At 41.8% G+C, this 21,964-nt stretch overlaps 2 protein-coding genes across 3 annotated transcripts; both read left to right on the forward strand.

Annotated features, from left to right (window-relative positions):
• Positions 1-2,274: 2,274 nt before the first annotated feature.
• Positions 2,275-20,534, forward strand: LOC309873950 (coagulation factor X-like). 2 transcript variants are annotated; one of them, XM_082751784.1, is made up of 5 exons: positions 2,275-2,430; positions 4,794-4,925; positions 17,833-17,999; positions 18,296-18,410; positions 19,541-20,534. In XM_082751784.1, the coding sequence occupies exons 1-5, from the start codon at positions 2,355-2,357 to the stop codon at positions 20,086-20,088; spliced, it is 1,038 nt and encodes a 345-aa protein (XP_082607910.1). In that variant the 5' UTR covers positions 2,275-2,354; the 3' UTR covers positions 20,089-20,534. The 2 variants fall into 2 exon arrangements, with proteins under 2 accessions (XP_082607910.1, XP_082607909.1); XM_082751783.1 differs by lacking the exons at positions 2,275-2,430; positions 4,794-4,925 and adding exons at positions 13,762-13,918; positions 16,250-16,381.
• LOC309878626 (coagulation factor X-like) lies at positions 5,029-10,703 on the forward strand (the record flags this gene model as incomplete). Its single annotated transcript, XM_082761374.1, has 5 exons — positions 5,029-5,095; positions 5,941-6,081; positions 6,888-7,138; positions 8,494-8,611; positions 9,421-10,703. The coding sequence occupies 5 exons, from the start codon at positions 5,029-5,031 to the stop codon at positions 9,966-9,968; spliced, it is 1,125 nt and encodes a 374-aa protein (XP_082617500.1). The 3' UTR covers positions 9,969-10,703.
• Positions 20,535-21,964: the final 1,430 nt, after the last annotated feature.

The following is a 21,964-nucleotide window of genomic DNA, read 5'->3' on the forward strand; positions in this document are numbered from 1 at the left end:
CCTGAGGTACCCTGCATTTTGCCAGGCACCTGCCACTTATCTCCTAGTGAGTACTGGCTGATTTCATATAGCAGGTGCTGTATCAGGTTGAATCACTAGAAATAAGGCTGAAAAACTAGAAAGACAACACCACACAACGCCAAAGTATTGCTGCAGTCAGCAGTAAAAGCAAGCGAGAAGAACTGCAGGTCAGTCACCCCAAGGTGATGGTCTCCACCTGTATAAAACCTTGTCAGACTTACTTAAATGTTTGTTCAGCAATGTTCGTTCCCTGATTTCTTCTGTCCACTCAATTCCTGTTTGTACACTCTAGCCCCTTGTCCCCCATGCACCCCATCAGGGTGACACATCCCTTTTCAAAGGGAAGTCCTTAGGCACACGTGCTACCCAAATCCTATTTAAGTACTTGTGCTAAGGGCATTGCTCTGCTTCGGTGAAGCCTGAGGATCGAGGTGAAACTCAAGACCAAAGTGGACTGTTTAAGGTGCTGAGGTGGCCTCTGGTAACAGTGGCAGTTGCTGTGTTTTACCAGAGTGTCTTTGTCAAGCCAAGTAGCACCTTGAGAGCAGGCACAGAGCTGGTTTAACACAGCAGCACGCAAGACAGAGATGAAAGTCCATATTTGTGTGCAGCATGAGTGTGCTTAGTCTGTAATGACTGTCCTAATTCTGTGGAGTATGAGAGACTTTGTCCTTAGGCTTTGCAATTGGTGTTTATTTGTCCTTTACAAAACTTTCATCCGGTGCCAAGGTGCCTATAGTGCCCAAGGCTCAAAGGCTTCATATTCATTCCTTGTTCTGTAAGGTTGTCTCTGCCACAGTGCTAAAGGGACATGCTTGCTTGCATGTGTCTCTTGCTGATGTCACTTTGGTTCTAACAAGGTTATGGGCCTAAGAAGGCTATGGGCATAGTAAGGCCCATAAGGTTATGGTCCTAAAAAGGCCTACAAGGTTACGGGCCTAACAAGGCCTACAAGGTTATGGGCATTCTTAGGCCAGCAACTCTACGGCCAGCAAGAAAAGACAGAATAAAAGCACATTTTTTTATGTATGCTAACTATTTTGGTGCAATTTCACCTAGCAAAATTTAAACAGGTCATAAGAGCTAGGCAAGAGGTAGAGCACGCATCTTCTGGGCAAACCGGTGGATTTAAAAATACCAAAACTCGTTATGGTAAGCAAATACCGAGGATAATAATTTCTTCACAGAAAGAGTGGTTAGGCATTGGAACGGGCTGCCCAGGGAAGTGGTGGAGTCACCATCCCTGGAGGTATTTAAGAGGCATGGTTTAATAGTGGGACTTCATAATGTTAGGTAGATGGTTGGACCTGATAATATTAAAGGTCTTTTCAAACCTAAATGATTATATGATTATTCTATGAATAAGAAGGTAGGGCATTGCTCAGGCTTGGTCCAAGGTAATGTATCTGGGCAAGATCCTCTTGTGCATGAGGCACTAGGTCTTGGAAAAAAGGAGGCTTTTCTAAACTAAAATATAGAGAGCCTGAGGAGAAGCACAGCAGCAGCTTTTATGTGTACAAAAAAAAAAAAATACTGCAGAGAAGTAGGAGGTAATTGGATCTTCATGTCTGTGGTGAAGGTAAAAAGACACAGCCCATCTCGTTTGCAGCAAGGAAGGTTCAAGGAGATCTCAGGGAAAACCTTCTGCCTTTGTGGCTCAAAAATCCTATAACAGAAGTTATCTGGGGAGCAGTGAAGTCTCAAATTCGGTAGTCCTTCAGAAATGGGAAGTAACTAGCTGCCAGGAATACAATCGATTGAGGCTGCCCTAGGGAAGGAAGGCGGACAAGCTGGCCTTCTTTGTGGCATCCTACCGCATGGCAAGGAAGCACACTTCTGCAGATGCCGTGTCTAACTGGAACCGATTTTCAGCTGAAGATATGACCGGTATGGGCAGGTCCTCAGACTGCCAAAGAAGAAAAAAATCATTCTAGAATGAGGTGAAAATTGATGTATTTGTGAAAGCATTGCCTGGCTGGGTGCTTGTGACAGAGACTGGATTTTGTGTATCCCAGAGGTCCCATCCAGGACCTCTGCATCTGTGCAGGAAACCTGCTTGCAGGCTCCACTGGATCCAAATCTTCAGCTCCACGCTGCCCTTGTGGTAGCTTTGCTACCATGAGGTACCTGCAAGCTGCCAGGGTGGCACTGCTGCGACACAGTGGCTCTTGCTGTTCTAACATTGTCCTTTGCTGACACTGAGCCCAGGCTTTGCTCGGAGCGGTTTTGTTTTCTCATGAGTTAGCGACCTTTGCACTGCAGTGTTCCTCATTTAGCAGCTGCCCCAGAGCCCTGCAGAGAAACCGGAGGGAGATTCTCAATGAGCTTGGAGGATGGCAGTGATGGGTCACCGTGGAGCAGTGTGGCTTCTTCCCCTCGTCCTCCTTTTCCTGCAGACAGTGCAGACAGGTACAGCCTTCACTTTAACTCTTCTTTGTGCTGCTTTGCCTCAACCATGAGGGTAATTAATTATTCACCATCATTTGTGCTTTGTGAAGCAGGGTGACATCAGGAAAAACCTGGTAATTTTGTTTTCTTACTCACCTTGCTCCCATTTGTCTGCTACAGTGCAACAATATCCATGGCTGAGTCACTAGGGAAATACTATTTCAGGCTGAAATGACTATGTCAGGGTAAAGGATGGGGTTAATACATCAGTTCTCTGTGCTTTCAACCTGACAGCGTTATCAATGTCAATTCGGAAGCTGTTGGGTGACAGAAAGAACCCACGAGGCTTAAAAGTGCAGAGGGGAGCCAGGACTCCACACCATCACCCAGTGTGCTTCTGTAAGTTACAGCACAAGTGTCACATCCCCGCTTGAGGGAGCATCCCACCTGTGCTTTGAAGTTGGAGCCTAAGATGCTTCTCTGCGGAGTAAGAGTATGGATCATACTGCAGACGTGATGTACACCTTGTTTAATTCTGTTGTAAAAGTCACTTACAGATTACAGAGGAATAGTTGCACACCGCTGAATAAACACCCGAGCAACCCAAATTAAAAGAACTGGTAGTAAGAGGGATTTATTTATTATTTTTTTTCACATCCCAGAGATGAGGTGAGAAAGGTCCCTACTGGGAGACCCGTTGTCCTGAGAGTCTTCAGGATGTTTTAGGAAAAATTTTCTCATACAAGCATGTAGAAAGCAACTTTGGGCTATTCTGCCTTTGGTTCTAATGAACAGGATGGAAGTGGTTATTAATACAAAGAGTGAAGATGACTTTAATAAAAGTGATTGTAAAATGATAGAGCTCATGAAGGAAGTAAAGAAAAAGAACAAGAAGATCAAATTAATGTGTATTTAAAAGAGAGAAAAGATATAATACTTCCATATAAAAAATGCTTATGATGCATGTCCAAACTACCCCAAGGTCAAGAAAGGACAGGAGGATTAATTAAAATCATGAGCTGCTTCAAGACTTGACCTCCAGAAGGAAGCACAGAAAAAAAAATATATATATATATATATATATATATATATATATATATATATATATATATATATATATCTCAGTTCAGTTCATTGAGGATAAGTATAAAAGTGTTACAGACATTGTGGCATAAAAGCAGAAAAGCTAAGGCTTAAATAATATAAGATAAATATGATACGAAAATCAAGAGCTATCTAAGAATACAGATATAGGAAGAGAGACCAAAGAGAATGTCAGTCTGCTCCCAAGAGGGAAGAAAATCTTTGTTCCTTAAGATATCAGATTGTTTGTGTGCAGCAAGGAGAAAAGAAACTGCTGAGTTGCACCAGTCAGAAACAAATCACATCACCCCCGTCTCATTTCCTCCAAGGACAGGATAACAGGCTACAAAAGATGCAGTGCATCCCCGTGATTTTATATAATAGCAGACAGAACAACATGGTCTGAATTGAACTCCTGAGAGGTTGCTGCACACCTGGCTTTGAAACTGTGCTAGTCAGTGCTTCACTGTCCAAGGAAAGATGGTGCAGAGTGCAGGGCTCCACATAGGTGATCCTTAGGACCTCCAATACTCAGTATCTTCCCCCAGTGATGTGAAGGATAGGAAAGTGTTTACCTATGGCATTTGTAGCAGATCCCAGATCAGAAGGACTACCATAAATATAGATGAGAGTTCCAGACAATCTTGTGAAACTGGAACAGTGATCCAACATAAATAGGAGGCAACTCGTAGGAGCAAAAACAAAATTCCTCCCTTAGCCCCACTATGCATAACCGAGGAAGTTTTTGAAATATGTAACAAAAGGAGGAAGGGAGCTAAGTTTTCTCCATTTGTACTAAGACAAACAGCTAGGACAACAAGTAGTGGGATTGTGCCATACTGTGGAAGACTCAGGACAGATACTATTATTATACTTTTTAGATATTATAAGGCTAGTTAAGGAGTGGATTAGGCTTAGTGTGAGAGTCTACCACAGTCCAGTGTTTTATTTTTTACTGATACCTTAGTTGTTGCTAGTTTGTTATTCTCTTTCCTTTCTGGTGAGTATGGGTTATCTCAGCCTGTGTCCTCAAAGAGCTGCCAGTTATAGCCAGGAAGCTATCACAACAGGAGATGTGAATGATAGCGGTCTTCCTCATGTTGACAGCTTACAGGTTTCTTAAAAATGTTTGTTGTGATGGCTGTGATTACTAGAGGTCTTTGACAGGAATTGCACAACAGAATTACACAAAATGGTGACGGCTTTGACTAGTGCTTGCAAGCAAGTCTTCATGAGCTGCTTGTGCTTTTATGAAATCACCATGAATATGGAACCTGCCTATAAATTTGCCTCCTTTGCAGTCCTATCAGACACGTGCAAGGTCAACAATGGGAACTGTGGGCAGTTCTGCAAAGATGAAGATGAAGGAGTAGTGTGTTCCTGTGTCGATGGCTATGCTCTGGGTGATGACAACAAAACCTGCGTTCCTGTAGGTATGAAGCCACGCTTAAAGTTCATTCTATGGGATGCACATCGCATTTTCACTGCATTTTGGAAGTGCTGGTGTGCTGCAGGGCTGTTGTAGCATGAGGAACAATGTTCACTGATGACACCTTTCACATGGCTTGCTTGAAATGTTACCAACAAAAAGAAAAAGCTCTCAGTGAGAAGTCATAATTTAACCAATATCAAATTATACAACCATGAGAAATGTGCAGTGGCCAAAATAGTACACTAAAGTATTCCATGCATCTGTGTATGTTCTCAGAGCAGACTGCAAAACCCATGTTCCAGCAGGTCTGAAGCCACATGGGACAGCGGTGGTTACAACAGGGCTGAGATTTCTCTTCTCCCACAGACTGGAGCAGTTGTCTCATGCTTCAGAAACTTTTGTTAGAAAAGAAGAGGTTGCATTCCTCATTGGTGAAAATTGGTTTCTATCTTCAAGGCCTCCAGTGTGTGCTGAACATCTGGAGATCAGAATGAGTAGGAACCCAAGAAACTTCTCCCTTTACAAGATGCAGTTCACAAGGACTCATTATAACTTTAGCAGTAGTGACATAGTGTGACTGCAGTTATATCCCATTTTTTTCCCTTCAAATATAACCTGATCCTTGTAAAAAGAATACCTGTCATTCTTCTTCCTTCTAAGGAAGGAATAATAATGAAGCTGATCTTTTTAGGGCAGGAGGGATGAATCATGTGAGGATTTATCAGTAACTGCACTTTCGTGATAGCGGTTTCAAAAAGCTAGCGCTTTTTGGAGCTCACTGTGATGTGGTCACTGTGTGCACATGGGTTTAGCAAGTACGTTTCGTGCAGTGGATGTGGTTGCTTTGTGAGGCATAAGCAAAATTTCGCCACTCGTGCTGTTACCCATTTTAATGGGTTTCAAGTGTTTTACAGGGGAACTACAGATCCTCTTTGAAGAGTGCAATTTAATTTCGTGAGATCCGCAAAATCAGTGTTTATTTACGGTTGTTTTTTTCAAACTTACCTCTTTTATAGTTATACCAAAGTACTGCAAAATAAACAACGGTGACTGTGAGCAGTTCTGCAGCATCAAAAAAAGCATGCAGAAGGATGTTATGTGTTCCTGTGCGAAAGGATATGTTCTAGCAGAAGATGGCAAACACTGTGTTTCATCAGGTACAAAGTCACATGATAAACTAATAGCAATACTGGTGAGGCTTGTTTTAGTTAAAGAATGTGTTTTGAACCATCGGTGTTGTACATGGCATAGATTTAAGACTGAGGCCAACCAGCTGGTTTGTATTTTTGAAGTCTTCCATGTGTGAGGTGACATGATGGACTTCTCAGAACCTAGCTGACTGAGAACCCTTTGCAGGGTGCCTCTCACAGAATTTCCTGAGGAAATAAAGTGGAAAACTATAGCTGTATCTTGCTTATTTGAACACTAATGCTCCATATAAAATAGCAGCTCACAAAAACGTTTCTACTTCTGATTTCAGTTAACCTAATCAAATAGTAACTGCTGACATTAAATAGTTAAGATTGACGCTGTTTGAAGTGTTCTAATTGTTCCAAAAAATGGGGAAAGAGGGATGAGTCAACGGTATGCTCCTGACTTTGTTTTTTTATATCCTTTACAAGTAATGATGAATTGCCGTCATGAGCCATATTCCTAAAATAGAACACTCAGTTTCCTAATTAAGATGGTTTTAATAAGAGCTAGTACACGAATATAGCAATGTAAACAATAGAAGATGACTTTAAATACTTTGAAAACACTGTCCAGAGACTGAACCTACAGAAGAGTTTTAGGTGTAGCAAATGGCTTTCATTTTTCCAGACCATCTGGTCTTTTTTTGCATCTTCCTAAGCTTTGTTAGTCTTGAAAACAGCTGCATAACTTATTTATTGTGAGATGGTGTTGTCAAGTTTCGTCTTATGTGGGTCTTTCTTCTCTAATTGTAGTATTATTGTCTTTACAGTAAAGTACCCTTGTGGAAAAGTTTTTGTGAAAAGAAAAAAAAGATCTGTTATTTTACCCACTGAGAGTAGCAATGTAACTAGTGAGCAGGATGGCCCCTTCCCAAATGGAACAAGTCTGGAGGAGGAGATTGTTACTACCACAGAAAGCCCAACCCTCCCTCCTCGCAACGGATCGAGTATCAAGACTCCCTATGTGGATACCAGGATAGTAGGTGGTGACGAGTGTCATCTTGGCGAATGTCCATGGCAGGTAAATCTGGGGTCTGTGTTCTGCATGTAACCAGCACGTGTTTCTGAGGGAAGCTCTGCAATTGTTCATTTAACCTGTTTGCCTTCTGTAGTACACAGTTTGTAGCTGTTTGGGCACTTAGGTGTATTGTTTTGCAAACTGCAGCTTTAAAATATCAAAATGAAAGGTTTTACACCACTTTAGGTGGTGCTGCTTTTAACCTGTAACCAGACAGGGCTTTTGAGTGATGCTGGCCCAACACCGTTCCCTTTGCAGCTTGTGTTCCAGTGCTGTCCAGCCATAAGCTGCTTGTTCTGGCAGAGTTGTCCTGCTTCTGCCTTTCTTTGTCATCCCGTTCAACCTTTCTGAGGCACAATGACTTCCCTTCTCTGTTTCTCTGAGTGAGGTGCATCTTGGTGCTTGGTGCTTGAGGTGCTTGGTGCTTTTCCATGTTGATCTGCTCATTCACTGGGGCCACTGCTCTAATAGTCCAATTCTGCATGGGAATAGTGTTGTGTAGATCTAACACAGGTAAGAGGAGGTGCCCAGGGTAATGCTGGGCACAAAGCTTAAACCCTTTTAGCAGGTTCCCGATCTATGGCTTGGAGAGCACTACCCAAGCTTAACTAAATCAACTTTTAGCTGCAAAAGCCATGACCTGGCAAAGTTGTGCATATGCTGAGGAGGTTATATTCAGACTCAGAGCCTCTGTTTAGCATGGAGTTATGCTTGCTTGTTCTCAGTCTGGACTGAGTACTTAGAGGTGTAAGTCTGGACAGAATCCCAGTGCTAGATGATGGTGTAGAACTGCATGCTGTTTGTCTTTGTCCTGCACCCTTCTTCCCTGTCTTCTAAGATAGCAGTGCCTTTAGGCAGTATACCTGACAGCTTGTCAGAGACAACACTCATTTGCTTCACAAATATGCTTTCATAACTAAGTTTTCCTCTTGAGTTCAGACCAGCCAAAATGAATTTCTGTCTTCTGCACACTTGGAGTGTCAAACAGGAACAGAACATAGATGGGAATTTTTTGGGGTAGTAACTCCCCCAGGATGGGGTGATTTGGGAACTGCATGCTCCTTGCTCAGTCAGTCAGCATCTGGTTCATGGAAGATTTTACTAAAAAGGTGCACTGTGAGGTGGAGAAGTCAAACCTCTATGTCGCATAAAGATAGCTGAGATTCTCTGACAGTACATACCAATCTGTAGCAAATGCACATCTGTATACAGGACCAGGAGAAATCTGCAGAGTGGTGCATACGTGCTGCTGTATTATGCATATATGCAGTCTGCAGAGAAAGCAATTACCTGCTTATAGCTCACTGAAGTTAAACTGCTCTTTTTAATTCTGCACTTCCCCTTGTTTTCTCCCACAGGCTGTTCTGATCAATGAGAACGGGGAAGAGTTTTGTGGCGGAACTATTCTGAATGAAAATTTCATCCTTACTGCAGCTCATTGCATGAACCAATCCAAAGAGATCAAAGTTGTTGTTGGTAAATGGCTACTTATTTTGTTCCAGTGATGTCTGAGCATGCGCTGCAGATTAATTCTCTGGGCTCTAAAACCCATGTTAGATGTACTCATATCACTTTCTTTATTATTAGTTTTGTTGTTGTTGTTGTTCTGCTTTCTCTCCCTTCCTGTTATTGCAGGAATCCTGTTTTGTAATCACTGGGGCAGCTGATCTAGAAGGTGATAATGGTGCATCCGTTTCTTCTTTGCCAGATAGTTGGAAAGGATTAAGAACAAATATTCTAGAAGTGTTGGGTAGCACTGCACTCATCAGAGCAGTGCTTCTTCAGGAGGCTCATAATTTTTCCTTGCAAGCATGAAGCACACTGACTTGTTTCTAGAGGAACACTCAGGAAAGCTGTGACACACTGGCTAGAGGAAGAAACTTGCTCTCATTAAGTCACTGCTTCAATTCTGAGGCATGATAATAGATCAACACAACTTTGTGTTTGCACTGTTTTAGTCCTGACCGTGAACAGATTCTCTTCCCTGACAAAGATCTGGCTCAAGCATCTGTAAGAGCTTCCATGTCTATTTGCATTAGTTTAGCTGAATAAGTTTATGCTGATTTACATAAACTCTTACAGAAATCCCCATTGACAAAACCTTGAAGCTGAAACTGCATCCAGGTGCTGCTGATAAGTATTGCAGTCCACTCTTACAGTTTACTTGTAAAGTACAAAGGCTTTGGCAAAGTGGTAGCAATGGGAATACTCATGTCCTCTTTTATCAAGTCTTTATTTCTTATACTATCTCCATATTAATGACCCTTTTAATAATCTCATTACAGGTGAAGTGGATAGAGAAAAGGAAGAACAGTCTGAAACAACGCACACTGTGGAAAGAATACTTGTTCACTCTAAATACATCGCCGAGACTTACGATAACGACATAGCCCTAATAAAGCTGAAGGAACCTATAGTACTTTCTAAGTACATTATCCCAGCGTGCCTCCCAGAAGCAGACTTTGCTAATGAAGTTTTGATGAACCAAAGGTCTGGGATGGTTAGTGGCTTCGGGCGTGAGTTTGAAGGTGGAAGACTTTCCAAAAAACTTAAAGTGCTTGAAGTCCCCTATGTTGATAGGAACACTTGCAAGCAATCCACTAACTTTGCGATAACAGAGAACATGTTCTGTGCTGGTTATGATACAGAGCAAAAAGATGCTTGTCAAGGAGACAGTGGAGGCCCCCATGTAACCAGATACAAGGATACTTACTTTGTTACTGGAATTGTTAGCTGGGGAGAAGGGTGTGCAAAGAAGGGCAAATACGGTGTCTATACCAAACTGTCCAGGTTCTTACGCTGGGTAAGAACAGTCATGAGACAAAATTTGTAGCAACGCGGTTCTCAATCCTTCTGTTAATGAACAAGGTGCAGTTTCTCTAATGGAAACTTCTTTTTTTTTTTTTCTTTTTTTCCCCACATCTGCTAAATGAGCTGTCTGTTTGCTCAAGAGATTCCACCAGAGGTTCCTGGAAATAATACGAACCCCCACTAATCATGATGAAAGTGGGAAGACCAGGACTTTAGTCCTCTAGTGACGTGTACTGCAGCCAGCTGGCTCAGTAGGGAGCTTGTTCCTACTAGAGCTTTTTAGCTTCTACCTGTGGATGTTTTTAGAAGATGAAGGGAGCATGGAAGCTTCCTTCCAGGCAAAAGCTGAGACACAAATAAGTATGCATTATGTGTTGCTAAATAACCACATTTCACAAAACTGCCTGCTTAGGTCACAGCAGCTAAATAAAATGTGGTTTTGCTTTTTATGGATTGTATTTCACCCTAGTTTAATTTGAACACTTGTTTTCTGCTCCTTCAGAAAAAAAAAAAAAAAAAAAAAAAAAAAGAAAGAAAGAAAAAAAAGTGCATATTCACTGTTTCCTGTATCATGATCTGGATTGTGTATGGCTGAGGATCAGAGAGGTCCTTGCGTGTGCAGTTTTTCTAGGTGCTACTGTAAGGTGCATTACTGATGTATATCAGCATCTGAAATAAAACATTATTTCTTTTTTGTTTTTTTTTATTTTTTTTTATTCTCTCCAGTCAACTTACACATATGAAGACAAAGTCTCATTTGAGAGTGAAAAAAGTGCATGCCCCTAAACAAGTGCATGACACAGTTCACCTGCCTTATGTCAAGGCTGATGAGAAAGTAAAGAATGGATGGGAGGAATTTAAGTCTTCCACTGGCCTAAATAGCATTAAAGGGCAAGTTAGATGCCATGATACTAATTTCTTAGAAAAAAGCAAACATCCAGTGATTTCTCATATGTCTGTCCAGGTACTACTCTGCTTTGTGCTGTAAGGTTTCCCAGCAGTAGTGACACTCCTGTTACTTTGTATATGAAGTCAAGCATTCCTCCATACTTTCTTCTACAAACCTTCTTAGCATCAGTCCTAGTCACAGAAATCATGTAATAATTTTCAGTGGAAGGGATGTATTAAAGCTATCTGGTCCAACCCCATGCTTAAAGCAGGAGTAACATCAAAGTGAGATCAGGTTGTGCAGGGTCTGGTCCATTCAAGTTTAGAAAACTTCGGAGGCTAAGGTTCTGTTACCCCTCTGGACAACAAGTTCCTGTGTGTTGGCATGCTCACAGATAAAAATTTCTCATATCTACTGGGAAATTTCCTTGTCACAACCTCTAAATGCTACCTCTTTCCCTGGGCAGCTCTGGGAAATGTTTGACTCTGTCTTCAGTCTGATCCCCATTTAGGCAGTGGAAGACTGCTATTAGATCCCCCAACTCTCCCTGGCTAAACAAACCCAATCCCCTCAAGCCTTTTATTGTACATCTAGTCCCCTAGCCATCCTGATGGCCTTTCCAAGGTTCCTCCAACCTATTATGCTCCCATGCTTCCTGAGGTACCCTGCATTTTGCCAGGCACCTGCCACTTATCTCCTAGTGAGTACTGGCTGATTTCATATAGCAGGTGCTGTATCAGGTTGAATCACTAGAAATAAGGCTGAAAAACTAGAAAGACAACACCACACAACGCCAAAGTATTGCTGCAGTCAGCAGTAAAAGCAAGCGAGAAGAACTGCAGGTCAGTCACCCCAAGGTGATGGTCTCCACCTGTATAAAACCTTGTCAGACTTACTTAAATGTTTGTTCAGCAATGTTCGTTCCCTGATTTCTTCTGTCCACTCAATTCCTGTTTGTACACTCTAGCCCCTTGTCCCCCATGCACCCCATCAGGGTGACACATCCCTTTTCAAAGGGAAGTCCTTAGGCACACGTGCTACCCAAATCCTATTTAAGTACTTGTGCTAAGGGCATTGCTCTGCTTCGGTGAAGCCTGAGGATCGAGGTGAAACTCAAGACCAAAGTGGACTGTTTAAGGTGCTGAGGTGGCCTCTGGTAACAGTGGCAGTTGCTGTGTTTTACCAGAGTGTCTTTGTCAAGCCAAGTAGCACCTTGAGAGCAGGCACAGAGCTGGTTTAACACAGCAGCATGCAAGAGAGAGATGAAAGTCCATATTTGTGTGCAGCATGAATGTGCTTAGTCTGTAATGACTGTCCTAATTCTGTGGAGTATGAGAGACTTTGTCCTTAGGCTTTGCAATTGGTGTTTATTTGTCCTTTACAAAACTTTCATCCGGTGCCAAGGTGCCTATAGTGCCCAAGGCTCAAAGGCTTCATATTCATTCCTTGTTCTGTAAGGTTGTCTCTGCCACAGTGCTAAAGGGACATGCTTGCTTGCATGTGTCTCTTGCTGATGTCACTTTGGTTCTAACAAGGTTATGGGCCTAAGAAGGCTATGGGCATAGTAAGGCCCATAAGGTTATGGTCCTAAAAAGGCCTACAAGGTTATGGGCCTAACAAGGCCTACAAGGTTATGGGCATTCTTAGGCCAGCAACTCTACGGCCAGCAAGAAAAGACAGAATAAAAGCACATTTTTTTATGTATGCTAACTATTTTGGTGCAATTTCACCTAGCAAAATTTAAACAGGTCATAAGAGCTAGGCAAGAGGTAGAGCACGCATCTTCTGGGCAAACCGGTGGATTTAAAAATACCAAAACTCGTTATGGTAAGCAAATACCGAGGATAATAATTTCTTCACAGAAAGAGTGGTTAGGCATTGGAACGGGCTGCCCAGGGAAGTGGTGGAGTCACCATCCCTGGAGGTATTTAAGAGGCATGGTTTAATAGTGGGACTTCATAATGTTAGGTAGATGGTTGGACCTGATAATATTAAAGGTCTTTTCAAACCTAAATGATTATATGATTATTCTATGAATAAGAAGGTAGGGCATTGCTCAGGCTTGGTCCAAGGTAATGTATCTGGGCAAGATCCTCTTGTGCATGAGGCACTAGGTCTTGAAAAAAAGGAGGCTTTTCTAAACTAAAATATAGAGAGCCTGAGGAGAAGCACAGCAGCAGCTTTTATGTGTACAAAAAAAAAAAATACTGCAGAGAAGTAGGAGGTAATTGGATCTTCATGTCTGTGGTGAAGGTAAAAAGACACAGCCCATCTCGTTTGCAGCAAGGAAGGTTCAAGGAGATCTCAGGGAAAACCTTCTGCCTTTGTGGCTCAAAAATCCTATAACAGAAGTTATCTGGGGAGCAGTGAAGTCTCAAATTCGGTAGTCCTTCAGAAATGGGAAGTAACTAGCTGCCAGGAATACAACCGATTGAGGCTGCCCTAGGGAAGGAAGGCGGACAAGCTGGCCTTCTTTGTGGCATCCTACCGCATGGCAAGGAAGCACACTTCTGCAGATGCCGTGTCTAACTGGAACCGATTTTCAGCTGAAGATATGACCGGTATGGGCAGGTCCTCAGACTGCCAAAGAAGAAAAAAATCATTCTAGAATGAGGTGAAAATTGATGTATTTGTGAAAGCATTGCCTGGCTGGGTGCTTGTGACAGAGACTGGATTTTGTGTATCCCAGAGGTCCCATCCAGGACCTCTGCATCTGTGCAGGAAACCTGCTTGCAGGCTCCACTGGATCCAAATCTTCAGCTCCACGCTGCCCTTGTGGTAGCTTTGCTACCATGAGGCACCTGCAAGCTGCCAGGGTGGCACTGCTGCGACACAGTGGCTCTTGCTGTTCTAACATTGTCCTTTGCTGACACTGAGCTCAGGCTTTGCTCGGAGTGGTTTTGTTTTCTCATGAGTTAGCGACCTTTGCACTGCAGTGTTCCTCATTTAGCAGCTGCCCCAGAGCCCTGCAGAGAAACCGGAGGGAGATTCTCAATGAGCTTGGAGGATGGCAGTGATGGGTCACCGTGGAGCAGTGTGGCTTCTTCCCCTCGTCCTCCTTTTCCTGCAGACAGTGCAGACAGGTACAGCCTTCACTTTAACTCTTCTTTGTGCTGCTTTGCCTCAACCATGAGGGTAATTAATTATTCACCATCATTTGTGCTTTGTGAAGCAGGGTGACATCAGGAAAAACCTGGTAATTTTGTTTTCTTACTCACCTTGCTCCCATTTGTCTGCTACAGTGCAACAATATCCATGGCTGAGTCACTAGGGAAATACTATTTCAGGCTGAAATGACTATGTCAGGGTAAAGGATGGGGTTAATACATCAGTTCTCTGTGCTTTCAACCTGACAGCGTTATCAATGTCAATTCGGAAGCTGTTGGGTGACAGAAAGAACCCACGAGGCTTAAAAGTGCAGAGGGGAGCCAGGACTCCACACCATCACCCAGTGTGCTTCTGTAAGTTACAGCACAAGTGTCACATCCCCGCTTGAGGGAGCATCCCACCTGTGCTTTGAAGTTGGAGCCTAAGATGCTTCTCTGCGGAGTAAGAGTATGGATCATACTGCAGACGTGATGTACACCTTGTTTAATTCTGTTGTAAAAGTCACTTACAGATTACAGAGGAATAGTTGCACACCGCTGAATAAACACCCGAGCAACCCAAATTAAAAGAACTGGTAGTAAGAGGGATTTATTTATTATTTTTTTTCACATCCCAGAGATGAGGTGAGAAAGGTCCCTACTGGGAGACCCGTTGTCCTGAGAGTCTTCAGGATGTTTTAGGAAAAATTTTCTCATACAAGCATGTAGAAAGCAACTTTGGGCTATTCTGCCTTTGGTTCTAATGAACAGGATGGAAGTGGTTATTAATACAAAGAGTGAAGATGACTTTAATAAAAGTGATTGTAAAATGATAGAGCTCATGAAGGAAGTAAAGAAAAAGAACAAGAAGATCAAATTAATGTGTATTTAAAAGAGAGAAAAGATATAATACTTCCATATAAAAAATGCTTATGATGCATGTCCAAACTACCCCAAGGTCAAGAAAGGACAGGAGGATTAATTAAAATCATGAGCTGCTTCAAGACTTGACCTCCAGAAGGAAGCACAGAAAAAAAAAAAAAAATATATATATATATATATATCTCAGTTCAGTTCATTGAGGATAAGTATAAAAGTGTTACAGACATCGTGGCATAAAAGCAGAAAAGCTAAGGCTTAAATAATATAAGATAAATATGATACGAAAATCAAGAGCTATCTAAGAATACAGATATAGGAAGAGAGACCAAAGAGAATGTCAGTCTGCTCCCAAGAGGGAAGAAAATCTTTGTTCCTTAAGATATCAGATTGTTTGTGTGCAGCAAGGAGAAAAGAAACTGCTGAGTTGCACCAGTCAGAAACAAATCACATCACCCCCATCTCATTTCCTCCAAGGACAGGATAACAGGCTACAAAAGATGCAGTGCATCCCCGTGATTTTATATAATAGCAGACAGAACAACATGGTCTGAATTGAACTCCTGAGAGGTTGCTGCACACCTGGCTTTGAAACTGTGCTAGTCAGTGCTTCACTGTCCAAGGAAAGATGGTGCAGAGTGCAGGGCTCCACATAGGTGATCCTTAGGACCTCCAATACTCAGTATCTTCCCCCAGTGATGTGAAGGATAGGAAAGTGTTTACCTATGGCATTTGTAGCAGATCCCAGATCAGAAGGACTACCATAAATACAGATGAGAGTTCCAGACAATCTTGTGAAACCGGAACAGTGATCCAACATAAATAGGAGGCAACTCGTAGGAGCAAAAACAAAATTCCTCCCTTAGCCCCACTATGCATAACCGAGGAAGTTTTTGAAATATGTAACAAAAGGAGGAAGGGAGTTAAGTTTTCTCCATTTGTACTAAGACAAACAGCTAGGACAACAAGTAGTGGGATTGTGCCATACTGTGGAAGACTCAGGACAGATACTATTATTATACTTTTTAGATATTATAAGGCTAGTTAAGGAGTGGATTAGGCTTAGTGTGAGAGTCTACCACAGTCCAGTGTTTTATTTTTTACTGATACCTTAGTTGTTGCTAGTTTGTTATTCTCTTTCCTTTCTGGTGAGTATGGGTTATCTCAGCCTGTGTCCTCAAAGAGCTGCCAGTTATAGCCGGGAAGCTATCACAACAGGAGATGTGAATGATAGCGGTCTTCCTCATGTTGACAGCTTACAGGTTTCTTAAAAATGTTTGTTGTGATGGCTGTGATTACTAGAGGTCTCTGACAGGAATTGCACAACAGAATTACACAAAATGGTGACGGCTTTGACTAGTGCTTGCAAGCAAGTCTTCATGAGCTGCTTGTGCTTTTAAGAAATCGCCATGAATATGGAACCTGCCTATAAATTTGCCTCCTCTGCAGTCCTATCAGACACGTGCAAGGTCAACAATGGGAACTGTGGGCAGTTCTGCAAAGATGAAGATGAAGGAGTAGTGTGTTCCTGTGTCGATGGCTATGCTCTGGGTGACGACAACAAAACCTGCGTTCCTGTAGGTATGAAGCCACGCTTAAAGTTCATTCTATGGGATGCACATCGCATTTTCACTGCATTTTGGAAGTGCTGGTGTGCTTCAGGGCTGTTGTAGCATGAGGAACAATGTTCACTGATGACACCTTTCACATGGCTTGCTTGAAATGTTACCAACAAAAAGAAAAAGCTCTCAGTGAGAAGTCATAATTTAACCAATATCAAATTATACAACCATGAGAAATGTGCAGTGGCCAAAATAGTACACTAAAGTATTCCATGCAAATGTGTATGTTCTCAGAGCAGACTGCAAAACCCATGTTCCAGCAGGTCTGAAGCCACATGGGACAGCGGTGGTTACAACAGGGCTGAGATTTCTCTTCTCCCACAGACTGGAGCAGTTGTCTCATGCTTCAGAAACTTTTGTTAGAAAAGAAGAGGTTGCATTCCTCATTGGTGAAAATTGGTTTCTATCTTCAAGGCCTCCAGTGTGTGCTGAACATCTGGAGATCAGAATGAGTAGGAACCCAAGAAACTTCTCCCTTTACAAGATGCAGTTCACAAGGGCTCATTATAACTTTAGCAGTAGTGACATAGTGTGACTGCAGTTATATCCCATTTTTTTCCCTTCAAATATAACCTGATCCTTGTAAAAAGAATACCTGTCATTCTTCTTCCTTCTAAAAACTAGTTTTCCATAGTTAACGTATAGTAACTTTTAAAAAAAATAACTTCCAGCATTGAACTTAAACCATCAGTTTTACCTGCAGTCAGGCAAAGTGCACATTAACAATTATTAATCTTACTGTATTCTTCTCTCTGTCTGATGATATTTGTTATAAGACCTTTGTTATTTAACACCAATTTTCAGTCATGAGCTTATAATTCCTAATATAGAATATTTTACCTAGTTTCACAAATACACAATTTATAAGCAGGCCCATGAAAAATTACAGCAGGTCCATGAAAATAACAATGCCAGTAATGGAAGTTGTTTAAATTCTAAATAGTTTGGAAATGCTGAATCCATGAGTAAGTTTTAGAACAAGATTTTGTTAATTTTTATTATTATTTTATTTTTTCTTTTTACAACCATCCTTGTCCCCTTCTTTCACCTCTGTGATATTTTTGTTAATGTCATGAAAATTCTTGCTGAGCCAACCCCGATGAGGATACCTGAGTATCTAATTTGATTACCATAATAAATGGTGTCAGCTTTTGTTAAAGTTTTCCTTGAACTCTTACGTAAGTTTTCCCTCATTTCCACAAAGACTTGATTCCATGAAAGCAGCCTGCTTTTTCCTGCAAACAATTTTCCTCCCCTAAAGGTGACTATCTATAACTCTAGAGGCAGTTTTGACTTGTGTAGGGTTGCAGATGGGAACGCCTTGCAATCAACACGGGACAGGTGCCCCAAAGTCCCAGCATCGTCTAGCGTACAACATCAAGTACTAGTGTCTCAATTTTACCTTTTTAGTCAAGTTCCCATGTGGTAAACTTCAGAGAAAGCATGAAGTGGGTCGAGAAAAAGCTACAGCAAGTCCAGATGCTCATCTTAGTAATGAGGAAACCACTGAGACACCAAGCGACCATCCTGAGGTAACAGAGGAGGCTGGCAGTTTACCCAGCGCATGTCCATGGCAGGTAAGATGCTGTCCTGAGAGGTTCGATGCCTGACCCCACTCAGATCATAGAATCACACAATCATTAAGGTTGGAAGAGACCTCCAAGATCACCCGGTCCAACCATCCCCCTACCACCAATGTCACCCACTAACCCATGTCCCTAAGCATCTCACCACCTCTGAATTAAGGATGCTTTTGATAAGAAATACACATGAAAATTTCTGCTCCAAGAAAACTGCTTGAATCTTTGCTATCTGTTCAGGATTTCTAAGCACAGACATTTTTGCACTTTATCTTTTTTCTCTCTCTTTGCAGGCTGTTCTGGAGAAGCACGATAGCTGGTTTTGTGGGGGGACAATCCTGAATGAGTATTTTATACTTACTGCAGCTCATTGCGTTACTGATTCTGAGAAAATACAGGTTATTGTTGGTAAGTGGTTGTCATTTTGTCCTTTACTATAAAAATAAATGCTACAAAAACACGTCCTGAGTGTCCATGTACAAGACACTGAACTATCCCAGGCTTACTTCTCATTGTCTCATCTTGTCCCTTGACTAGCAATGAAATAAATGTTCAACCTGGTCGAATGGACAGTTCCTTTATGCCTGGCTTGGCCCAGTGTAGCTTGTATATGATGCAAGCCAGGCATAAACCACAGAAGTATGTGGGTCAGTAAGGCTGAGCTGAATTAGTTAATTGGTCTAACATTACACCTTTGTGCAATTTGAAGACTTCCACATGCCACATTCAGACACTAACAATAAATATTTTGACAGCATGTAGATACCAGTCTGAGACTGTTCCATACTTGAAACCTTAAAATCATTATTTATTATGACATTTATCATAATGTAATTTATGAAGAAAATCATAATGTAATTTATGAATTCAAATTTTCATAATGCAATTTATGAAAAAAATAGTCTATCACAAATTCTAGACACTGAAAATGGTATTCTGAGTCACAAAAATTTGCACTTGGCCTAAAACAGTAAATCAAAATCTGTGTCTGAGCACCAATTTCCTGTCAATTTAATTCCAAAAGAGATCTCATACAAGTTGAGAAGGAACATTTGTGTGTAGAATATTAATGTTTTAGAAGACAGTATTTCCTGTTTAAGTCTGTTTGACAATGTTGCTCTACAAATGAGAGGAGCAAGAACCTACTCTTCTATATTGGGGTTTTGTTTGTACAATAGTGAGTGCCACTGGGTATGTTGTAACGAAGGCCAAAACTTCAGATGAAAATTGTCATCGAGACCATCATTCTGACAGCAAACTTCTGATTTTAAACTTGCTTGGCACTTTGACAGTCATATAAAAACCTCTCCTAAATGCATATAAAATGCTACAGCATCAGGATACAGGCCAGCTCTGAAATGTACTAAATGTACAATACATGTACGTTGCAAATGCAATGCTCTAAATGTAAAATAAAAATTTGTACAGTACAGATGTCTATACAAAGTGCAAGGTACTTTAGTCCCATCTTTTATTGAGGAGCTTCTTGGGCTTGCTGGTATTGCCTTGTTAACACCTGCTTTAAAAATCTGATACAGGGGTGGTGGACAGAGACGAGGAACGGCCAAGTACTGCGACGCACAGAGTGGAAAAAATAATCCCATATGACGAATTTGATTCAAAATCTTTTGACGGCGACATAGCCCTTATCAAATTAAAAGAACCTATCACATTTTCTGAGGATGTTATCCCAGCATGCCTTCCAGAAGAAGACTTTGCTAACGATGTTCTGATGAACCAAACATTCGGAATTATCAGTGGCTTTGGGAACAGCTTTGAACGTGCGGAGCCGGTCAGAAGAATGAAAGTGCTTCAGGTCCCTTACGTGAACAAGAGAACTTGCACGCGTGCCCTTAAACATCTAGTCACAAGCAACATGTTCTGTGCAGGTTATAGCAAAGATGGACAAGATGCTTGCCAAGGAGATGGAGGAGGCCCTCATGTAACCGAATACAATGGCACTTACTTCGCTACTGGTATTATCAGCTGGGGAGAAGGGTGTGGAAACCAAGGAAAATATGGAATATACACTAAATTGTCAAGCTTCTTACCATGGGTAAGAAGTGTTTTGACACAAAACTCTTAACAGCTTGACGTTTAGTCAACCTAATTGTCTTAGCCATCAGATCTGATCCCTAAATAACATTTTCCTCTTTGTAAAATGCCTGCTAAAGCTCTGAGAGTTAGCACTTCCATTAAGAGATGTCATCAGTTCCTTCATGAGCTCATGTCTGGTTTTCAGAAGGTGTGCTTGGACTTTGAACAGAGCTTGCTGGTTTTGGACAATAATGGAATATCTTCAAATGCAGTGTTTTAGGAGATCTTTTTGCTTTGTCTGTCTGAATTTGTCTCGGAGGCTTTGGCTGTGCTGATAAACCTTCCACTGGAAAGTTGCAACTAACTCAGCTTTCTTGTGGCAGTACCTGCTTTATAGAAATAAACCTAGACAAGGATACCATCAAATTAGGACACTTCAAGAGCAGGCCAGCATTTCTAAAGCCTCTGGAAAAAATAAAAAATAAATAATAACAATATAAAAAATGCTTGATCTTGATTGTGTACTGAGAAAGAGCAGGAAAATGTGCAAACCACCAGTGTATCCACACATGAGTCTAAGTAATTGGGCATGTCACTGAGACTAATGCATTGTTGGATGAAGTTAATTGCTTGATTTCCCATGGGACCCCCACTGAAACCTTTCAGCCCTAGCCTCTACAGTAAGAGAGGCAAACATGATGTGTGGAGCTGTGGGTCACACATGGGCATGTTCCAGGGATTTCAGAGAGGCCATTGCACAGAGCTTGCACTTGCTGCCCCATCCTCTCACTGCTGTCTATCTGTCCTCCTGCCCAGCCCCACATTACCACTTGCCCTGGCTCTGGGCAGCCCTAATTTATTCATAACCAATTCCAAAAGGCACAGAAACATACAGCAGGCTTCAATCGCTGTCTTTCGCTCAACGTGTATTCAGAGGAATCGGCCACGTGAGCTTCTCCCTTCCTCACCTGTTATTTTCTGCTTCTACAACGAAACACCAGCCTCATCCTGCTCAGATGTTCAGTACCAGATGAGAACAAATTCTGTCTGCAGGGACAGATTTACCCCAGCTGCTTAATTGCACAGCAAATTGCAGTTCCCACTCAAGAGACACGGCAAGATACACATTACGTTCTCAGTGCTCTGCCTATGTCAACCTTTAAAGTCCTCACGGAGAGGACAGAGCTGTCAGCAGCATCGAAAAGTCTGAATTCCAGATAAGTGGATTCCAGATTTCTGAGTGTTTCACAAGGGACATTTCATCAGGACAGCTCATCTTAGGGCAAAATGAGCTCCCTACTGAACCCCCTTTATCTATCACTGAAGCTGCATGCAGGAGCTTGAGTGATACGGCAGTGTCTGTGCATAAACTCTGCCATCTCTGGCTGTTTCATAACCAGTTTTACAGCTTGCAGTTTTGGTAGAGAAACAAAATTAAGGTGAAAGTGAGGGGAAAAGGTAAAGGAACACCAAAGTGAAAGTAAAAAATGAATTCATTTTAATAACAACTATTAATGGCACTTACTATTTTAGCAATGTGCATGCTGAAATATTAACACCAATTACTATTTTTAGCAACGTGTGCACAGAAATAGAAAAAGTCATTGCTTGCATCTGCAGAGATGTCAGAGTAGCTCCCAGATGGTTTTTGGCCTGCCAGGCTGGCAGGAGACTTGCACAGCCTAGTGGCTAGGCTCGAGTCCTCAAGGAAAGCTCCTGTGGGTGCAGCATCCACTGGAGGGAATCAAACCTCTTGGGGCTTCATTCCTCCCCTGGGATGTCCTGCAATCTGCGACCAAGCCAGAAGGGCAATGCTGATGCTCCTCCAAAATGACTGCATGTCTCTTCAGCATTTATAAATGATGATGCCCTTCAAATGCAGCAAGAAAAGCTTTCTTTTTTTTATTATTATTTTTTATTTTTTC

The sequence above is a fragment of the Aythya marila genome (genome assembly GCF_965140915.1).
Source record: "Aythya marila genome assembly, chromosome: 1".
NCBI lineage: Eukaryota > Metazoa > Chordata > Aves > Anseriformes > Anatidae > Aythya > Aythya marila.

Coding starts and splice junctions, on each gene's coding strand:
- LOC309873950 (XM_082751784.1), top strand. CDS start 2,355: ATGGCAGTGATGGGTCACCGTGGAGCAGTGTGGCTTCTTCCCCTCGTC. Junction 4,926..17,832: donor CAAAACCTGCGTTCCTGTAG/GTATGAAGCCAC, acceptor TTACCTTTTTAG/TCAAGTTCCCATGTGGTAAA. Junction 18,411..19,540: donor GAAAATACAGGTTATTGTTG/GTAAGTGGTTGT, acceptor AATCTGATACAG/GGGTGGTGGACAGAGACGAG.